Raw genomic sequence first — 16,670 nt, 5'->3', positions numbered from 1 at the left:
CAACTGAGCCACCCAGGCGCCCCTTCTCTTCTACTCTTATCCATCACTTACCTGAAAAAGATCTGGTTGTGCACATCCAGCCCTGAACACTCTCTGATGAGACGTACCACATCGCAGAGTCACCAACTCCTGTTCCCCAGAAATGGAAGGACAGAGGGAGGAGGAGGGAAAAAACGGGGTCTCTTATCATCATCGACAGATACTTATCTAGAACGTTTAGGAAACACTAGTTTAGGGATGAGTCGTAAGACCTATGAGATACAGGATATATGAAATATACAGTCCCGGAAACCTCGAAGAAACTTGCAAACTTGTGAGGAGAACAAGTATAATAACAATTCGCACACACTAGGGCCAGATGTCCCATCAACGGCATGTTCTAGGAGTGAGATGCCTGTGGAAAATACTAGGGACAGGCACTAAGCAAGGGAAGGAATCAATCTACGAGGTCTGGTGAGAACACATGAGACCTAAGATTCAAGACAAATCAGCAAACACTGAGTTCCTGTTAGGTGGAAGATACCACTCAACTAAGAAAGAACGAGAAGACAGGACGCCTGCCGGAAGGGAGGCAGTCTCCCTGGGCTCTGCACCTGCTCTTCTTCTGTGGCGCCCCTTATACCTGCCAGCCCCAGCCTTGCTCACACTTACCACACCTGCCTCAGACCAACACGCCTGTGACAGCTGCGGCTGCACCGCACACCCGTCTGCCACAGCGCTTGCCGGAGCGGTGATCGTACGTGTGCACTTACTGGACTCGTGTCTGTCTTGCTCGCTTAAGTGCCATGTGAATGGGACGCATGCCAGCATTCGGTCACCAGCAGAGCCTGGCACTTCGCCCGGGGACCTGCATGTATGTTGCTCAGTAAACACAGCAGAAGCAAGGGAAGAGGGAGGGAAGGAATGGGTCTCAAGTTCACACGGCTAGCACACCGTGGAGCTCGTGTATTTGCTAAATACCCAATAAAGGTTGAGGTAACTTATTTCATAAGGCATGACATAATTAACTGTCAAAAAAAAAAAAACAGACGATAAGCTCCACTGTTTTGCAAGGGGAGAGATCATTTCTACTAGTTAAGGTCTAGGGAGAGTTTCGAGGAGTGGAGGTTCGAGTCCAGCATCAAAGGACTAAGAGTATTTAGGTGAGTGAAGAGAAACAGGATTCTCTGTAGGCGGTAAGCACGAGGAAAAGTACCGTAGGAAGAAAGCACAAGGCATATTATGTAAAGGGTGGGTTATACACCTAGAAGAGAGGGCTTTATAGGCGAATAGACTGCAAAGGCAGGTCATGGAGGAACTGAATGTCAGGCTAAATGGTCTATTATTTTTTTCTATAGGCAGTTGGGAGCCATTGAAGATATTTGAGGAAGGAAAGAATCTAATAAAAGTACTATTTATGAATATTAACCTAGCAGGAGAATTGGGAGACAGGAGACACTAAACCAGTTAAGAGACTTGTCAAAGCTTGGGGGAAAGGTAATTGCCAGAGATCCTAGGGTAGTGGAGGTGGGCGTTACATATTATTAAATGGAATTGTTGAAGGTCTGGATGAAGGTACAGGGCACTGAGCATGAAAAGAATTAGGAAGAGATTCCGAAGAAATTACAAGCAGGAAATATAAGCAAGATCTAAAAAAACGAAACAAAGAAAGTGATTGAATCAGCCAGTACTCCAGCAGAAAACAGAGGGTATACTCAAAGAGCCAATACAGGTAGGATTTAATGAAGGGATTATTTACAAAGGTGTGGGCAGGGCTCACAAGCCAACAAGGGATGGTGAGGCACCCAGGGCCTCCCCACAGCAGGAAAGCCTTCACCAGTCTTAAACCCGGCAGGATGGTGACTGGAGACTGGTGTGAGTGGTAGCCAAGGGAGGGGGCTGTGGCTCCAGGGGAAGCCATGGTCGTAGGCAGCAGGATGCAGCCACTGTCAAAGATCTGCTAGTGCCTCCCACTGGCCTATTCTACCGGGGAGCCAGATGGCGGGGAAGACAGCGTGATGCTGCCCAGAACAGGGCAAAAAGAGGGAGAGATCTGGAAAGCTAAAGAGAGCAAAACAGTATAGTGACCAAGGTCAAGGCCCTGGCTAAGGATGCTGGGGACAAGCTATGCACATGTGTAGCTGGCTCTACTCGGGCAAAAGCCTGGAGGCAGCCAGTGAAAGGGGGAATTAGGACTGTAAGTGATAACTCAAGAGGTAATGAACAGCTGAGCATCTGAGAAAACTAGCTCTTTTGGAAAGAGGTGAGAAATAGAATCCCTGAGCCCAATGCAAAAAGCTCAGTATGGGTTCTTTAAAGCCTGGAATCCTTCTGTCCCACCTAGAAGCTGTATAGGAAGTCAGACCTCCAGGTCCAAGTTATTTTCCTGAACTCCAGTCCCTTCTTTGGTCCCACGACTACTTCTGTATCTCACTCCTTTGACATCAGTGATCCAAGCAGAGTTTCTTTTCATTCACTGTTTGTTTCCTTATCTGCCCAATTTGGTGCCTCCCACCTATTTAATAGGTAAGCTCTATAGGGTCAGATTGGTTGAGGCCTTTCCGCCGCACCACCTAAAACAACCACCAGAGGAACCCTTAGTTAACCCTCAGACACCCACCTCCCATATCCTCTCCTCTCTGGGACTAGACCTCACTTAGCTATCACTGGCAGACAGAGTAACTAGAGTCATAGGGAGAGTGAATATCAGAAAGATTCAGACAAGAGATCAAATGAGACAAGGCGGAGCAGGAAATCAGAATTCATCATCAACATTTTATTTACAGGTTAGCCACACGGTAGTTAGAATTGCTGGGGTGCCTGGGTGGCTCAGCTGGTTAAGCGTCTGCCTTTGGCTCAGGTCATGATCTCGGGGTCCTGGGATCAAGCCCTGCATCAGGCTCCCTGGTCATCAAGGAGTCTGCTTCTCCCTCTCCCTCTGCTCCTCACCCTGCTTGTGCTCTCTCTGTCTCTCTGACAAATAAATAAATAAAATCTTAAAAAAAAAAGTAACTACCAACATGAGGCATATAATTACACTAAGGCACATAGAAGGAGAAAAAATACTAGAATATGAATATGTAATGTATATAATTAACATGGTTCATCCAAAGGGTAAATGTAAATTGTATGATGGATGAGGTGGGGGGAGCAGTCCTGGGAGCTGCATGTTGAGACTGAAGGGAGTTATCTACTCTCTTTATTCTCGCCCAGAAAACTTCCCCTAGGAAGCCAGATCAATCTGTATAATCAAGTAAGTCGGTAGTTGCTGAACACTTATAATGTGCCTGAGACTGCAGTAAATTGAGTAACTGAAAAAAACCTAAGGGTAAGATATAATCCCTAACCTCAAAAACCCTACAATCTCACTGAAAAGGTTATGACTATCACTTAAAATGAACGATGGTTTCGCAATTCTGCAGACTAAGTACAATTCGTGCCTACGTGCCGGCGGAAGGGAAAAGCGCTAATGGGCGGGACTCCTGGTGAGAAATTCAGGGAAGCAGGGGTCGTCCCGGGTGGGGGAAGGGGGCAGAACTTGAGATAGGTAAAGGATATCTTAAAGAAAGGACTGGGAGCTGCGAGCACTCCCAGTCTGCCCCTCTAGAGGGACTCTGGTAAGAGGGACATCCAAAATCAATTCAACTTCTACTGAATGCCTACTTAAGTCTGCTAATGTGTTAGACACTGAGGTACAGAAAAGAACAAGATAATCTCTGTTCTCAAAGACCTCAGTGTCCTGACAGAAAACGAGAAAAGGGAAACAAACGAAAAATCAGGTGTGGAAGTGCCTGGTTGGCTCAGTGGGTTGAGTGTCTGCCTTCGGCTCCCGTCATGATCTCGGGGGTCTTGGGACTGAGCCCCACGTTGGGCTCCCTGCTCAGCGGGGAATCTACTTCTCCCTCTGCCTGCCCATCCCCCCCCGCTCGTGCTCTCTCTCTCTCAAATAAATAAATAAAATCTTTTAAAAAATCAGGTGTCACAAGGCACTGTGACAAATGCTGTAATAAAGAATGGTCATTCCGGAAGAGAGGACTGGGGCACTGGGATGGCAGGCAGCAGTGGACAGGACTTAGGTAGCAGGCAGGGTCTTGTGTGCGAATGACCTAGAGCTTGGAGCCCCACCACCCCAGACTGTCCACCCTCGGTGGAGACAAGGCAGCTACGTCACACGGCGGATGAAACCACAGGCTGGGAGCCAGGATGTGCTTTTAGGAGTTAACACCTGAGCTGAGGCCTGAAGGGTCAAGCGCTGGCTGGGGACGGCAAGGCAACCGTGACACAAGGAAGAGCCAAGTTCGCAGCAGCGAGGCCCCGGGGCAGCTTCCCCGGTCTCCCCTCCTACCCCTCCATCCAGGGCTGCCGGACAAGACACCGGACACTCAGCTCACTTCAAGTTTGGACACAGAAGGAACAGTTTCAAAATAGGGGTACGTCCCGGGCACGCAGGCGACATGCACGCTCGGCCCGGCCCACGAGCCCCGGTTACCCGCGAGCAGGCGGTGGGACGCCCGGCAAGCGCTCTCACCGGTCTCCAGCCCGGGGCCGGGGGACGCGGCTGGAAGCTCGCTCCGTCTCAGGCTCCACCTCCGCGGAACGGAGCTCCGGCGCGGGAAGGGGCATCACGCGAAAAAGAGAGCCCTCCCGCTCCGCGACAAGACCGGCCGGCCTCCCGGGCTAGTGCACCTCACCTCCCGCACGGACCGGAATTTCCGCCCCCGCTGGACGAAGGAGCGGCAGCGACGCAGCCAATCCAGAGGAAGGCAATCTCGGCCGGGCCACTGAGAGCGCGGCGCGCCACCTCCCACCGGAAGCGGGACGGGGGCGGGGCTTTGTGCCGGAAGCGACCGTCCCGCGGTAGTTTCGGTTGCCTGCGGGCAGGTGGGAGATGCGCAGGCCGCCTGACGCACGGGCGCCGAGCGAGGGTCGGGGCTTCGAGGGCAGCTCGGGGCTGGGGCCGAGCGGCTGACGCGCCGTGCGGTCATGGGCCCGACCAAGCACTGGGGAGAATGGTTCCTGAGCCTGCGGGTGCCGCCTGCCGGGGTCTTCGGGGTGGCCTTCCTCGCCCGGGTGGCCCTGGTTTTCTACGGGGTCTTCCAGGACCGGACGCTGCTCGTGCGCTACACGGACGTGGACTACCAGGTTTTCACGGACGCCGCGCGGTTCATCACGCAAGGGCGCTCCCCGTACCTGCGGGCCACCTACCGCTACACGCCGCTGCTGGGCTGGCTGCTCACGCCCAACGTCTGCCTGTGTGAGCTCTTCGGGAAGTTTCTGTTCATCAGCTGCGACCTCCTCACCGCCTTCCTCCTCTACCGCCTGCTGCTGCTCCAGGGCCTGGGCCGGCGCCGGGCCTGCGGCTACTGCGTCTTCTGGCTTCTCAACCCGCTCCCCATGGCGGTGTCCAGCCGGGGCAACGCGGACTCGCTGGTGGCGGCGCTGGTGCTGACGACGCTGTACCTGCTCGCGAGGAGGCAGGTGGCGTGCGCCGCGGTGGCCTATGGCCTCGCCGTGCATATGAAGATGTACCCGGTGACCTACATCCTTCCCATCGCCCTGCACCTGCTCCCGGAGCGCGGCGGCGGCGGCGACCCGGGCCCCCGCCAGCCCCGCTGCTCCTTCCAGGCCCGTCTGTCCGAATTCCTCAGGAGGCTGTGCAGTCGGTCCGTGCTGCTCTTCGTGGCTGTGGCCGGGCTCACGTTTTCCGCCCTGAGCTTCGGCTTTTACAGTAAATACGGCTGGGAGTTTTTGGAACACACCTACCTGTATCACCTGACGAGGCGGGACATCCGGCACAACTTTTCGCCTTACTTCTACATGCTGTACTTGACCGCGGAGAGCCCGTGGAGCCCCTCCCTGGGCATCGCCGCCTTCTTGCCACAGTTCGTGCTGCTCTCGGCCGTGTCCTTCGCCTACTACAGAGACCTCGTCTTCTGCTGTTTCCTGCACACGGCCATTTTTGTGACTTTTAACAAAGTCTGCACCTCCCAGTATTTTCTCTGGTACCTTTGCCTGCTGCCCCTCGTGATGCCGCTGGTGAGAATACCCTGGAAACGAGCTGTGGTTCTCCTAATGCTGTGGTTTATAGGGCAGGCCTTATGGCTGGCTCCTGCCTATATTCTGGAGTTTCAGGGAAAGAACACCTTTCTGTTTATCTGGTTAGCTGGTTTGTTCTTCCTTCTTATCAACTGTTCCATCCTGATTCAAATAATTTCCCATTACAAGGAGGAACCCCCCATGGAGAGAATCAAATATGACTAATAGGACTCCAGTTCTTCCGCCACTTCGATTACATTCTGATTGTCCTGAATGGACCAGAAGAGAGCTTTGGAAAACATTTTTGAACATTCTGTGCACTCTAGTGAAAACTCAGTTTGGAACATAAAACCCTATTCCAATGGAAATTAAAACGAATGGTTGCCTTATATATAAAGGGGACCCAATGATTGAGGTCCACCTCTAGGAAATCTTAAGACTCTCAGTTATCTAGGACGTGGGAAGTAAAGTTTACTTGTTGAAAATGGAAAATCTGATGAAACTATCAGATGCTAAAAGGTTTTTGTAGGAAAATAGAGAAATGTAGCAGAGACCTAAGGTCTCCTAAGCCGGTGTTCATACCAGTTATACTATGCTACAGTCTGAAGCTGTCTTTTTAACCCCCACTTTTTCTTTTTAATGCTTTCCCAATAGCTGTGAAAACTCACGGGACATTCCTGAAGTACAGCTTTTAGATGTCAAGTGTTAAGTAATACCACTGTGCTTAGGTTGGGAGAGTTCATTCCGTATTAAAAGTGGGGGCTTAGAAAAAGAGTCCAAAGAATTCAAATTGTAATCATGTTTCACGTATTTGTTTTATTACTTCGTTTTTTCGGCACTTGGTCTCAACGGTATTGGACTACCATTTGGTTTTATACAGAAAGGATTGAATTCACCCATCTTTAAACTTGAGTCATTACATATTTCAAAATAGCATCTTGCTTTTGATGTTTGAAATCCACAAACTATTAGGGACATTTTAGTGTTCTCTTATACCTCTTTGTTTTTTAATTTTCTGATTGCCTTAAAAATATTTTTCACATAGAATTTAAGGTAATTGAGTGTCATCTGTGTTGTAAAAATGAAAATTACTAGATTTTAAGTGATACAAAATTAAATTGTTAGTAAGGCATTTCCCAGCTAAAAATACCCCACTTAAGAAAATTCCATGGTGGAAATGGAGACCTGTGTGGGAGGCTCTGGAAAGCCTCAGAAGCATCCTAAGTGGCCATAAATCTTGTAGACCAGGAAACTGAGGGAGAGAGTGTGGATATGAGGCTTTGATGAGCAGATCCATCTCCCTTATTACTATAATATTTCTCGGGAAGACATGCTTTCTGAGTTTTAAATGAGCAACCTAAAAAAAATTTTTTTTTAACATAGCCCATCTAGGTTGGGGACTCCCTAGCACTCTAAACTGCAGTGGCAATGTAGGAGTTTGATTTTACAATTATGTTTTTAAAAGATGAGTAATTTATCAACATTGTTCTTTCACAGTAAAAAACAAACAAAAAACAACTTCAGAGAAGTAGAATATTTCATACTGGTTCAGGCCAAAAAAAGACTTTGAGAATAAGATGTGTATAATAAGTAAGAATGTGGGGCGCCTGGGTGGCACAGCGGTTAAGCGTCTGCCTTCAGCTCAGGGCGTGATCCCGGCGTTCTGGGATCAAGCCCCACATCGGGCTCCTCCGCTACGAGCCTGCTTCTTCCTCTCCCACTTCCCCTGCTTGTGTTCCCTCTCTCGCTGGCTGTCTCTATCTCTGTCGAATAAATAAATAAATAATCTAAAAAAAAAAAAAAGGTAAGAATGTTATTACAGGCAGCACTTCTTTGATGGATACCTTTTAGGACCTGCCATTAGAAGGGAGAATGGGTTTTGCAGGGGTTGTTGTTAGGTGAAAATAGCAGAGACCATTAATTGTTGATGACAGTGACCTTTCTTATAGCATCTAGTCTCATATCCCACATTAGGTCTTACCTTGAAGGCTCTTTGTATGTGATTGTTCACTAGTGGCCTTCCAGCCATGACGTTTTTACCGGTTTATTTCCCCATTGTTTTATAATAATCATTTAAAAGTTGTTTTGGTAGAACTGGTGGGAGGGGTGAGAAACAGAATTCCAACATCCCAACATAATTGTCTTTTTAATATTCCTATTTTTTAGAGAGTCATAAGTATATTCACTTATTAATTTCCTAATTTTGTTTACTTTAATATTCTTTTTTGTTGTGGCTTAGTCCATACTTACATTGAAATTGCTGAATAACGTTCCATCACACGGATATTCACGTTGTAAACGTGTCATTCTTCTACATTTAAACCTTTAAAATTGCTTCTAATTTTTAATGTTCTTTTATTTTTTTTTTTAAGATTTTATTTATTTATTTGACAGAGAGACAGCCAGCAAGAGAGGGAACACAAGCAGGGGGAGCAGGAGAGGAAGAAGCAGGCTCCCAGGAGAAGAGCCTGATGTGGGGCTCAATCCCAGAACTCCGGGATCACGCCCTGAGCCGGAGGCAGACGCTTAACGACTGAGCCACCCAGGCGCCCCTAATTTTTAATGTTCTAAATAAGACTAAATGTTTTCCATGTTTCTTTTTTTTAAAAAGGATTTTATATATTTATTTGAGAGATGTAGAGTGCGTGTGCACACGAGCGGGAGGGAGAGGAAGAGGGAGAGAATCTCAAGCAGATTCCGTGCTGAGCACAGAGCCGGATGAAGGGCTCCATCTAAGGACCCTGAGGTCATGACCTGAGATGAAATCAAGAGTCGGACGCTTAACCGACTGAGCTACGCAGGCGCCCCTAACATTTTCCATGTTTTCGATCCTTCTCTTAACATTCTTAGAATGTCTAATATTCATAGAAGTCAGTGGAGTTCTGCTGGTATCTTTGGAGAACCTCAGAAGGAGAACCTGCCCTGCAGGAAATTCTCTACCAAAGAACTGTAGGCATTTCTAAAAAGATGTAGAGAGTATTTTGCAGCTCATATGCTATAAAACAATTATAAATTAATTCATGAAATGATTTTGTCTCTTGAGGGTTTTTTTTTTTTTTCATTTTTTTCCCTGGTTTTATAAAATCTCTCATTCTGTTTTCATTGCAGTCCTTTTGGTTCTTTATTAGTTCTTTAAGAACACTTTTAAATTGTGTAGGACTTTGCCTTATTTCCTCCATAATTCTTTTTGTTCTTATACCACCCCTTAAGATCAATGCACCCATCTGCAGGTAAGCATTAATTACTAGCATGTGAGGGATAGTTCTCAAGACAGTCTGTGTTCTTTTTTTTTTTAAAGATTTTATTTATTTATTCGGCAGAGATAGAGACAGCCAGCGAGAGAGGGAACACAAGCAGGGGAAGTGGGAGAGGAAGAAGCAGGCTCATAGCGGAGGAGCCTGATGTGGGGCTCGATCCCAGAACGCCGGGATCACACCCTGAGCCGAAGGCAGACGCTTAACCGCTGTGCCACCCAGGCCCCCAAGACAGTCTGTGTTCTAAACCGAGAGGGCTACCTAATGTATTTTCGTCAGTAGTTGCCTTAATGTCTTCAAAATGTGGTCCTTAAATACCTCTAGATACCTCTAGATAAATTTCCTGGATTAGGTCCATTGGAAAGGCTAATACTCTCCCCCACCCCCGCCCCAAGAATCTCTCAAAACCATAGATTTTAGGTACTGACTTCTCACCATTTGGCTGAATGACTTTGTGACATAACATTGCTTTCAAAAGTTGTATAGAACGTGTTTTTCAGTTAATTTTCTGCACCACACCCAGCCCCAGCCATCTGTACAATGAGTGGAAGGGAAAAGATGGAAAATTTCACATGGGACAGTCTCTAAATGCAAACAGTTCTCTGAGGATTGTAGTATCATCCCCATTTCCCGAAGCGCCCAGGCCCAGCAGATGGAGATCACTGCGAAGTGGCCAGAGCTCGGCACCCTCACAAAGCCTGGACAGCGTGTCCCTCCTCATCTTGTATTTGCTTGAGGGGCAGTGCTCTTGCATTGGTGCAGGAGTTCCTGTTACTCCCAAACTTTTCGTTTCAGTAATTCCGGACCTTCAAGAATCCCCTCCCACATCCAGATCCTCTCACCAAATTGCATCATTTCTTGGCGACTCTTGACCTAGCCTAGTCTAAGAAGTGGATTTGCTGAAGCACGTGTTAGCCCAGCTATGGTAGATCAAGCTATGGCAATTACATGACCATGATTTCCGAAAGGTAAATGATCATGGTGGGATTGCTCTGAGAGTCCGGTGTACCATGCGCGGTGTGCACTCACCCATTTGCAGCTCATACTGAGTGTGGCACATGAGAACACAGGGTCAAATTCCCAGTGCCCTACCTTGGGCTAGTTCCTTTTATCCAGACACACTAGCTTTCTGTCTGTGAAATAGGGAGGATACTATAATCTCGAGAGAATTGTTTGCAAGAATTAAATGAGTTAATATACCAATGCTGGCACAGAACAAGCCACATACCCCACCACCTCCCCAGCTTTGCTTTCTGTTCACAAGCATTTAAAGAAGGAGCTACTTATGGAATCTAGGCGTAAGCCTTTCACCCCAGTCTTTTTTTTTTTTTTTAAGATTTTATTTATTTGTTTGAGATAGAGTAAGAGCGAAAGAGAGAGTGAGAGAGCACAAGGGGGGAGGGCAGAGGAAGAGGGAGAAGCAGGCTCTCTGCTGAGCAGGAAGCCCGATGCAGGGCTCGATCCCACAACCCTGAGATCATGACCTGAGCTGAAGGCAAACGTTTAACTGACTGAGCCTCCCACGTGCTCCCTTTCCCCCCAGTCTAATGGATAGGAAAGAACCTGGCTTTATACTAAATAACTGTTTAAACTACCTGCTACTTTAACTTTGTTCCTTCTAATCTTGATCTGGTTCTTTGAAAAGACAGTAGTCACCTGTGAAAATTTCCATGCGGAATGTTCAGGTTCTGGCTCGACAGTCAACTAGTGGAGGTTTGGCTCGTGCCCCTGAGTTAGCACTTCATTCTCCACCGTGTTGAGGGCTCATGCAAGGGTAGAACGTTGGTAAGAAGCGCACGTCTTCTGCCTGCGTCAGAAGCATCAGAATAGCATAAACATTTTTTCAGTACTGATCCAGGAGAACCATTCATTTAGTGAAAACAAGCATTTGTATTTTTTTTTTAAGATTTTATTTATTTATTTGACGAGAGAGACAGCGAGAGAGGAAACACAAGCAGGGGGAGTGGGAGAGGAAGAAGCAGGGGGAGTGGGAGAGAGAGAAGCGGGCTTCCCGCTGAGCAGGGAGCCCGATGTGGGGCTCAATCCCAGGGCCCTGGGATCATGACCTGAGCCGAAGGCAGACACTTAACGACTGAGCCACCCAGGTGCCCCCAAGCATTTGTATTCTTTATCCTTAATAAAACCCAAACTAACAGAATCTTCCTAGCTGCTCAGACACACTGCTAATTGTTTTGTCTGCTATAGGAAATGAAATGACACAGTGACTCTAAAAATAATCTGGAGCATGAATATTTGAAGCTCGGTTCATTCCTCAAAGGAAAGTTTTAACCTTTGTTCTCTATTTTTAGGCAATTATGTAGAGATCCAGGCCTGTGCCACATCTTACAATAGACGAGTAAGACCAGGTCCACGCTTTTGAAGAGTTCAGAGGAAAGGCAGAAACACACCCCGATTAATGCTGTGTGAGACCCCGTTAAGTTCCAGAGCAGTCCTGTGGTTTGTGGCGCGGACAAGTAGAGGGTATCCCTACTCCTGTTTTACGGGTAAGAACACTGAGGCTCAGAAACGGTGACTTTCCAAGGCCAAACAGCTTGTTAGTGGCAAGACTAGATCTCATCTTATCCTACTATTTTCTATCCTATTTTATTTGGCAAGTCCTTTTTAATTCCACATGATGACAGGTGACGACAGTGAAAAACTTCGTGTCTTTGCCCAATGTCGTTCGTTTAGCAAACTACCTAGCACGAGGCCCCACGTATCTGCATGTGCCGAGCACTGTTCTAGGTGTGGCTGCCGCTGGAAGGGAGGCACTCGCTCCGTGGGGCTTACATTTTCACGGGAGGCCAAGAAGCAGCAAAGACGTGATTGCGATGATTGCCGTCAGGGAAAAGAAGCCAGGCTAAGAAAGATGAGAGCCAGAGCAGGGAGGACAGGGGGTGGTGCCGCTTTCCCCAGGGTGCTTAGGGAAGGCCCCGTGAGGCGGCTTCCAAGCTGAGGCCTGAAGGAAGCACAGACATGACCTTCATGCATTATCGGGAGAGTGAACAGCGGGGCCAAGGCCCTGAGGTAGGAGCCTGCTTGGCATGTTTAAGGTACTGCAGGAAGGTGAGGGTAACTGTTTGGAGCAAGCAGGGAACAGCCAGAGTCTAATGTGCGGTTTCCGGTAGAACGACGTGAATGCTAGCGGGAAAATACAATCAACATTAGTATTTTTACCGGCCCGTAATACAATACCTTGGAGCACAATATATTTTTTTTTTCTGACTTTTGACTGCAGGTGTATTTGTAAAGCAGAGGATAAGGTATAATATGTACAACTTACATTTGAGCAGGGTTGTGAAGTACTTTCACACATTATTTTGAGACTCCAGGATTTTTTAAAATCCCATTTTCTCAGATGAGAACCCTCGATTCTCACAGATCAGAATGTCTGCGCTTTGCCTGAGCTCCGCATTAATGCGAGGCGGTAGCAGAACCCAGATCTTCTGGACCCAAATCCACTCCTTTGTGCTGCCCTCGTCGTTTAGATCTGGTGAGATGACCAACGGGACCGTACAAGGCAGGACGTTCGGGGAAGGTTACCTGACAGATCGCTCATTCATTCGTCCACACTCGAGAGGCGATTGTGCCAGGCCCTCAGCGAGGCGGGGGTCCCTCAGCGAGGCTGGGGGTGCAAGGACAACGAGAGTCCTGGCCTCAAGGGACTCACGGTGTCCCGCAGAGGACGCAGGTGGCAGGGGGACGATGGCTAGAGCAGAGCGCCTATCAAGTGGTTGGGAGCGCTTCCCGAGCGCCCAAGGCGGGTGAGGCCGGCGCCGAGCGGGGTGCGTGCCGTGTAAATTAAGCAAGGAGGCCGTTAGACTGAGGTGAGTGGCACCCAGCAGCCTACCCAAGCACACGCAGCCCTACGCCCGCCGGCGCCTCAAGGAGAGATCAAGACTAAGAACAGTCAGTCACAAGCAGCCACGTGGGCTTTCCCAACGAATGCAACGGCTTGAGCGACAGCCACCCAAATACTGTCCCTGCTTTGCGTCCGCCTCTCCCCAGGCTCCCGTTGGTGGCGTGTGCCTCCCCGCTTCTCGTCTGAAGCTGCCTGGCTGGAGATTTTTACTCAAGCCCTGAAAGTGTTTCACATGCCTCAGTTTACCTTGTAGCACCAGGTACTGAGATGGTTGTTATCTCGCCTGCTTTCCTCCGATACTGGGTGGGCACTGGGGGCTTTCTCTGAACTCTTCCCGTGTCCCATCACTCGGTGATTAATTCTACTTCTGATAATCCTTAGCTCCCCGAGATCTGTTCCCGTCTGGCTCTTGCCTGCAGGTCCAGCCTCACCCCCTCCCCACCCCACCCCACAGCCATGCCAAATCATGCCACCCCTGCACACCTTTGCAGGTGCCGGCACTTCAGCTCGAACACTCTTCTCATCTGCTTGTCTCTCAGCCCCGCTGCTGTTCCGGGGCCGATGCCCTTCGTGGAGCGTCCTCTGAGGCAGCTCCTCCTTTGTGTCTGTGCCGTCTGGACTGTGAGCTCCGTACGGACGGTGAGAATTATCCGTTGATATCGTTTCCCCGGGCCTGCCCAGAACCCAGCAAAGATGGACAGGGCTGACCTGTCATTGGGCTGCTGGGCGTGGGCCGGCCACACACGCTCCCGGGTTTGCAGAATTGAGCTGTGCACCAGTCTGTCGAGCGGGAGCCGGGGGGAGTGGGCATGTCTGCACAGTGTCAGTGGTGGCTGCTGGGAAAGAGAAAGGAGCCGTTTCTGGGTGCCTGTCATTTCTAAATGCCATCGGAATCCACCTCATTTTCTAAGCTAGAATCTTGTAATCACCTCTGTTCCTTCTTCTTCACTTGCTACCCGCCACCCCATCTAACCAGTCACTAGCTCCTGTCAGTCCCGAGCCTCCCTGCGTCTTGCCACCGTCACTGTGGATTCCGCAGCCCAGGCCCTCATTAGCGCTCGCTCGTCGGGAATCAACGGCTCCTGACTGGTCTTGCCCCGCAGCTCTCCCGCCCTTCATTCCTCCTCTCCTTTGTCCTCCCACTGCTGCCAGGGTGGGCTTGCCGAAGCAGGTCTGATCCTGTCCCCATCCCGAGAGCAGCATCCTGGGGGACTCCCCCTGCCCTGCAAGAGAGAGTCCAAATCTCCGTCCACCTTGCACCAGTTTCTCCCCTTTGGCCACCCGCTCGCCCACAGGGTAACACAGTCTCCCGAGACTCTGCACCATGGCCTTGGCCCTGCTGTTTCTAAGCCTGTGTGGTTCTCCCACGTTTCAAGACCCAACTCAGGGGCCCCTTCCTCTATCAGGAGGCCGGCACAGTGAGCTCGTGGGGAGAGGTTAACTCTAGGAAAAAAAAGGAAAAAGAGGGCCAGAGTTGTAAGATTTGTAATCTGTTAATTCCTGTCTGTTCCAGTTGCTGGTGTATTTGTCTCTGTGAGTCGCTTAGCTCCCGGAGGACAAGAATTGTGTGTTGTGTTTATATCCTTTGCACACAGCCGAAGTACTCAGTAAATATTTGTGAAGCAAACGAGGCTGGAGCTGGGAGGGAACAAATGTTTGTTGAGAACCTATTGTGAACCTATATGCTTTTCACATATTTCATTCCCAAAACAACTTTTTGAGAGAACTATTATTTGCTAACAAGAAAACAGGCTTAAATAAATAGTGGGTTTCCTCAAGGTCATAGGCGTGTAAGGGGTGGAGCGAGAGTTGGAACCTAAGTCTGTCCGGCTAAAACCGTCCTTGACTGAGTAGTTCTCAGCCAGGGGTCATCTTGTCCCCGACTCGGGGCACACGTGCAGTTGTTACTGGTGGGAGGGGTCACCGACGTCCAGTGGGCAGAGGCCAGGGGCGCTGCGGAACAGCCCCCACTACCCGGACGGGCCCCACGACAAAGACGCATCTGACCCCAAGCGTCAGTGGCCAGATGGAGAAACCCTGCCCCAGACCTTGCTGACTCTTGAAAAGCAAATAACTGACCAAAAATGAAAGCTTCTATCAGGAAGCAGACTGGGCTGAAGGAAGCGGTCGGGGCTGGGGGCAGTCCTGAGGCTCGGGCCCCGCTGGGTGTGAGGGCTCCCTGGCCAGTCCGGACTGCCCCGATCCTAGGCCGCCTCCACACCGTCTTTTTTCTTCCCATCTTTCCTCACTTTTTCTTTCCCTCGGCACCCTCCAGTGTAGCTTCGAGAAGGCACCCAGACCCCTCCAACGCATTCAGAACTCTTCCTAGCTAGAAGGTAATCAGTGTGTAAGGAGCCGCAGGTTTCAAACTGACACCATCCCTAGAATCTGGGAACGAGGCCAGAAACGTCAGCTTCTGAAATTGACCGCAAAAAGTGGGTGAGATTCCTCGCAGTGATAATCTTCCCGGGAAAGAACCCACCTAAGAAATTCTGGCCAAGTTTGCCGCTGATAAGGCTTGGCGGTTTTCTCGTCGCCGTCAGGGCCCAAGAATGCCTCCCCGCGAAGGGAGCACTTCAAACCCACTTGTGTGAGATCCGCCATAATCTAGGAGATTTTAAAATGCTTGTCCCCGGGGAAGTGCCCCAGTGGGGAAGCGTTTAATGACTCGTAAGTGTGGCTGCCTGTAATTGTCAGGGATGTGTGCACGTGTGTGTGTGTGCGCGCGCGTTTTCTCAGCATCGTAAACTCCAGGAGGAAGGAACCGGCTTTACTTCCTCGGCAGCCCTGGCATGGCGCGGGCGACCCATCGACAGCCCGAGCGCGTGGGAATTTGTGGCGGTGCGTGTGCACAGGGGCAGAGGGAGGGCACGAAAGTACTATTCCTAGTGAAGCGATTCTTCGCCAGAAAGCTGGGAACTGCTGTTGCATACAAAATTGTGTGTGTGTATGTGTGCCCATTTTTTGGTGGAAAAGATCTGTAGTCTTCATCAAAGGGGCCCTTGATCTCCAGAGAATGAAGCCCCCAGCCCTGGTGATGGCCCACAGCTCCTGGGCCAATGAGATAGGAAGAGGATAACTCAGGGAAGACAAGGGAGGCGAGTTCCTCCCCGGAGAGGGCGGTTTCTCTTCAGCACTGGGATTTATCGCCTGCACGCATGAGGCCCCTTTGTGCGCATGTACCAGCATGCAGGGGGCGGGGCGGGGGGGGGGGGAGACAAGCTGCAAGCAAACATCAGGCAGAACAGAGTCCAGCCTCAAGGATGCTGGAGAAAAGTTACACAGGGCCATGGGAGTGCCGGGAGAGAATGAGAGAGAGAGAGAGATCGAGCAAATCTGTGCCAACGTGGATGCTGACTTTGGGTCCCACAGGTGCCTGGGGAGTAAGAGAAGTGTCCTGTGAGGCTTTCTAGGAGGCAGACGAGGGAGGTAGATGGAGTCCTTTGGTGGTTTTTCTCGAAGATACTGTCAGCTGTCAGTTATAGAAACCGACTTTAGCTAGGGGACTTCTTCCAAAAACTACTGGGACAGTCATAAAC

The 16,670-nt window shown here is 49.7% G+C and overlaps 1 protein-coding gene across 1 annotated transcript; it reads left to right on the top strand.

Moving 5' to 3' along the window:
* The first annotated feature begins 4,805 nt into the window (after window positions 1–4,805).
* PIGM (phosphatidylinositol glycan anchor biosynthesis class M) lies at window positions 4,806–6,805 on the top strand. Its single transcript, XM_045784568.2, has one exon. It carries the CDS (start codon window positions 4,963–4,965, stop codon window positions 6,238–6,240), a length of 1,278 nt encoding a protein of 425 aa, XP_045640524.2. The 5' UTR covers window positions 4,806–4,962; the 3' UTR covers window positions 6,241–6,805.
* The last annotated feature ends 9,865 nt before the right edge of the window (window positions 6,806–16,670 follow it).

Source organism: Ursus americanus, chromosome 2, assembly GCF_024610735.1.
Source record: "Ursus americanus isolate L20-20 chromosome 2, mUrsAme1.1.p, whole genome shotgun sequence".
Lineage (NCBI taxonomy): Eukaryota > Metazoa > Chordata > Mammalia > Carnivora > Ursidae > Ursus > Ursus americanus.
Note: the sequence above shows the minus strand (reverse complement) of the source record. Positions and strands in the feature narration are given on the sequence as shown.

Bases quoted from the DNA above. Each gene is read 5' to 3' on its own strand.
- PIGM (XM_045784568.2), top strand. From the start codon at position 4,963: ATGGGCCCGACCAAGCACTGGGGAGAATGGTTCCTGAGCCTGCGGGTG.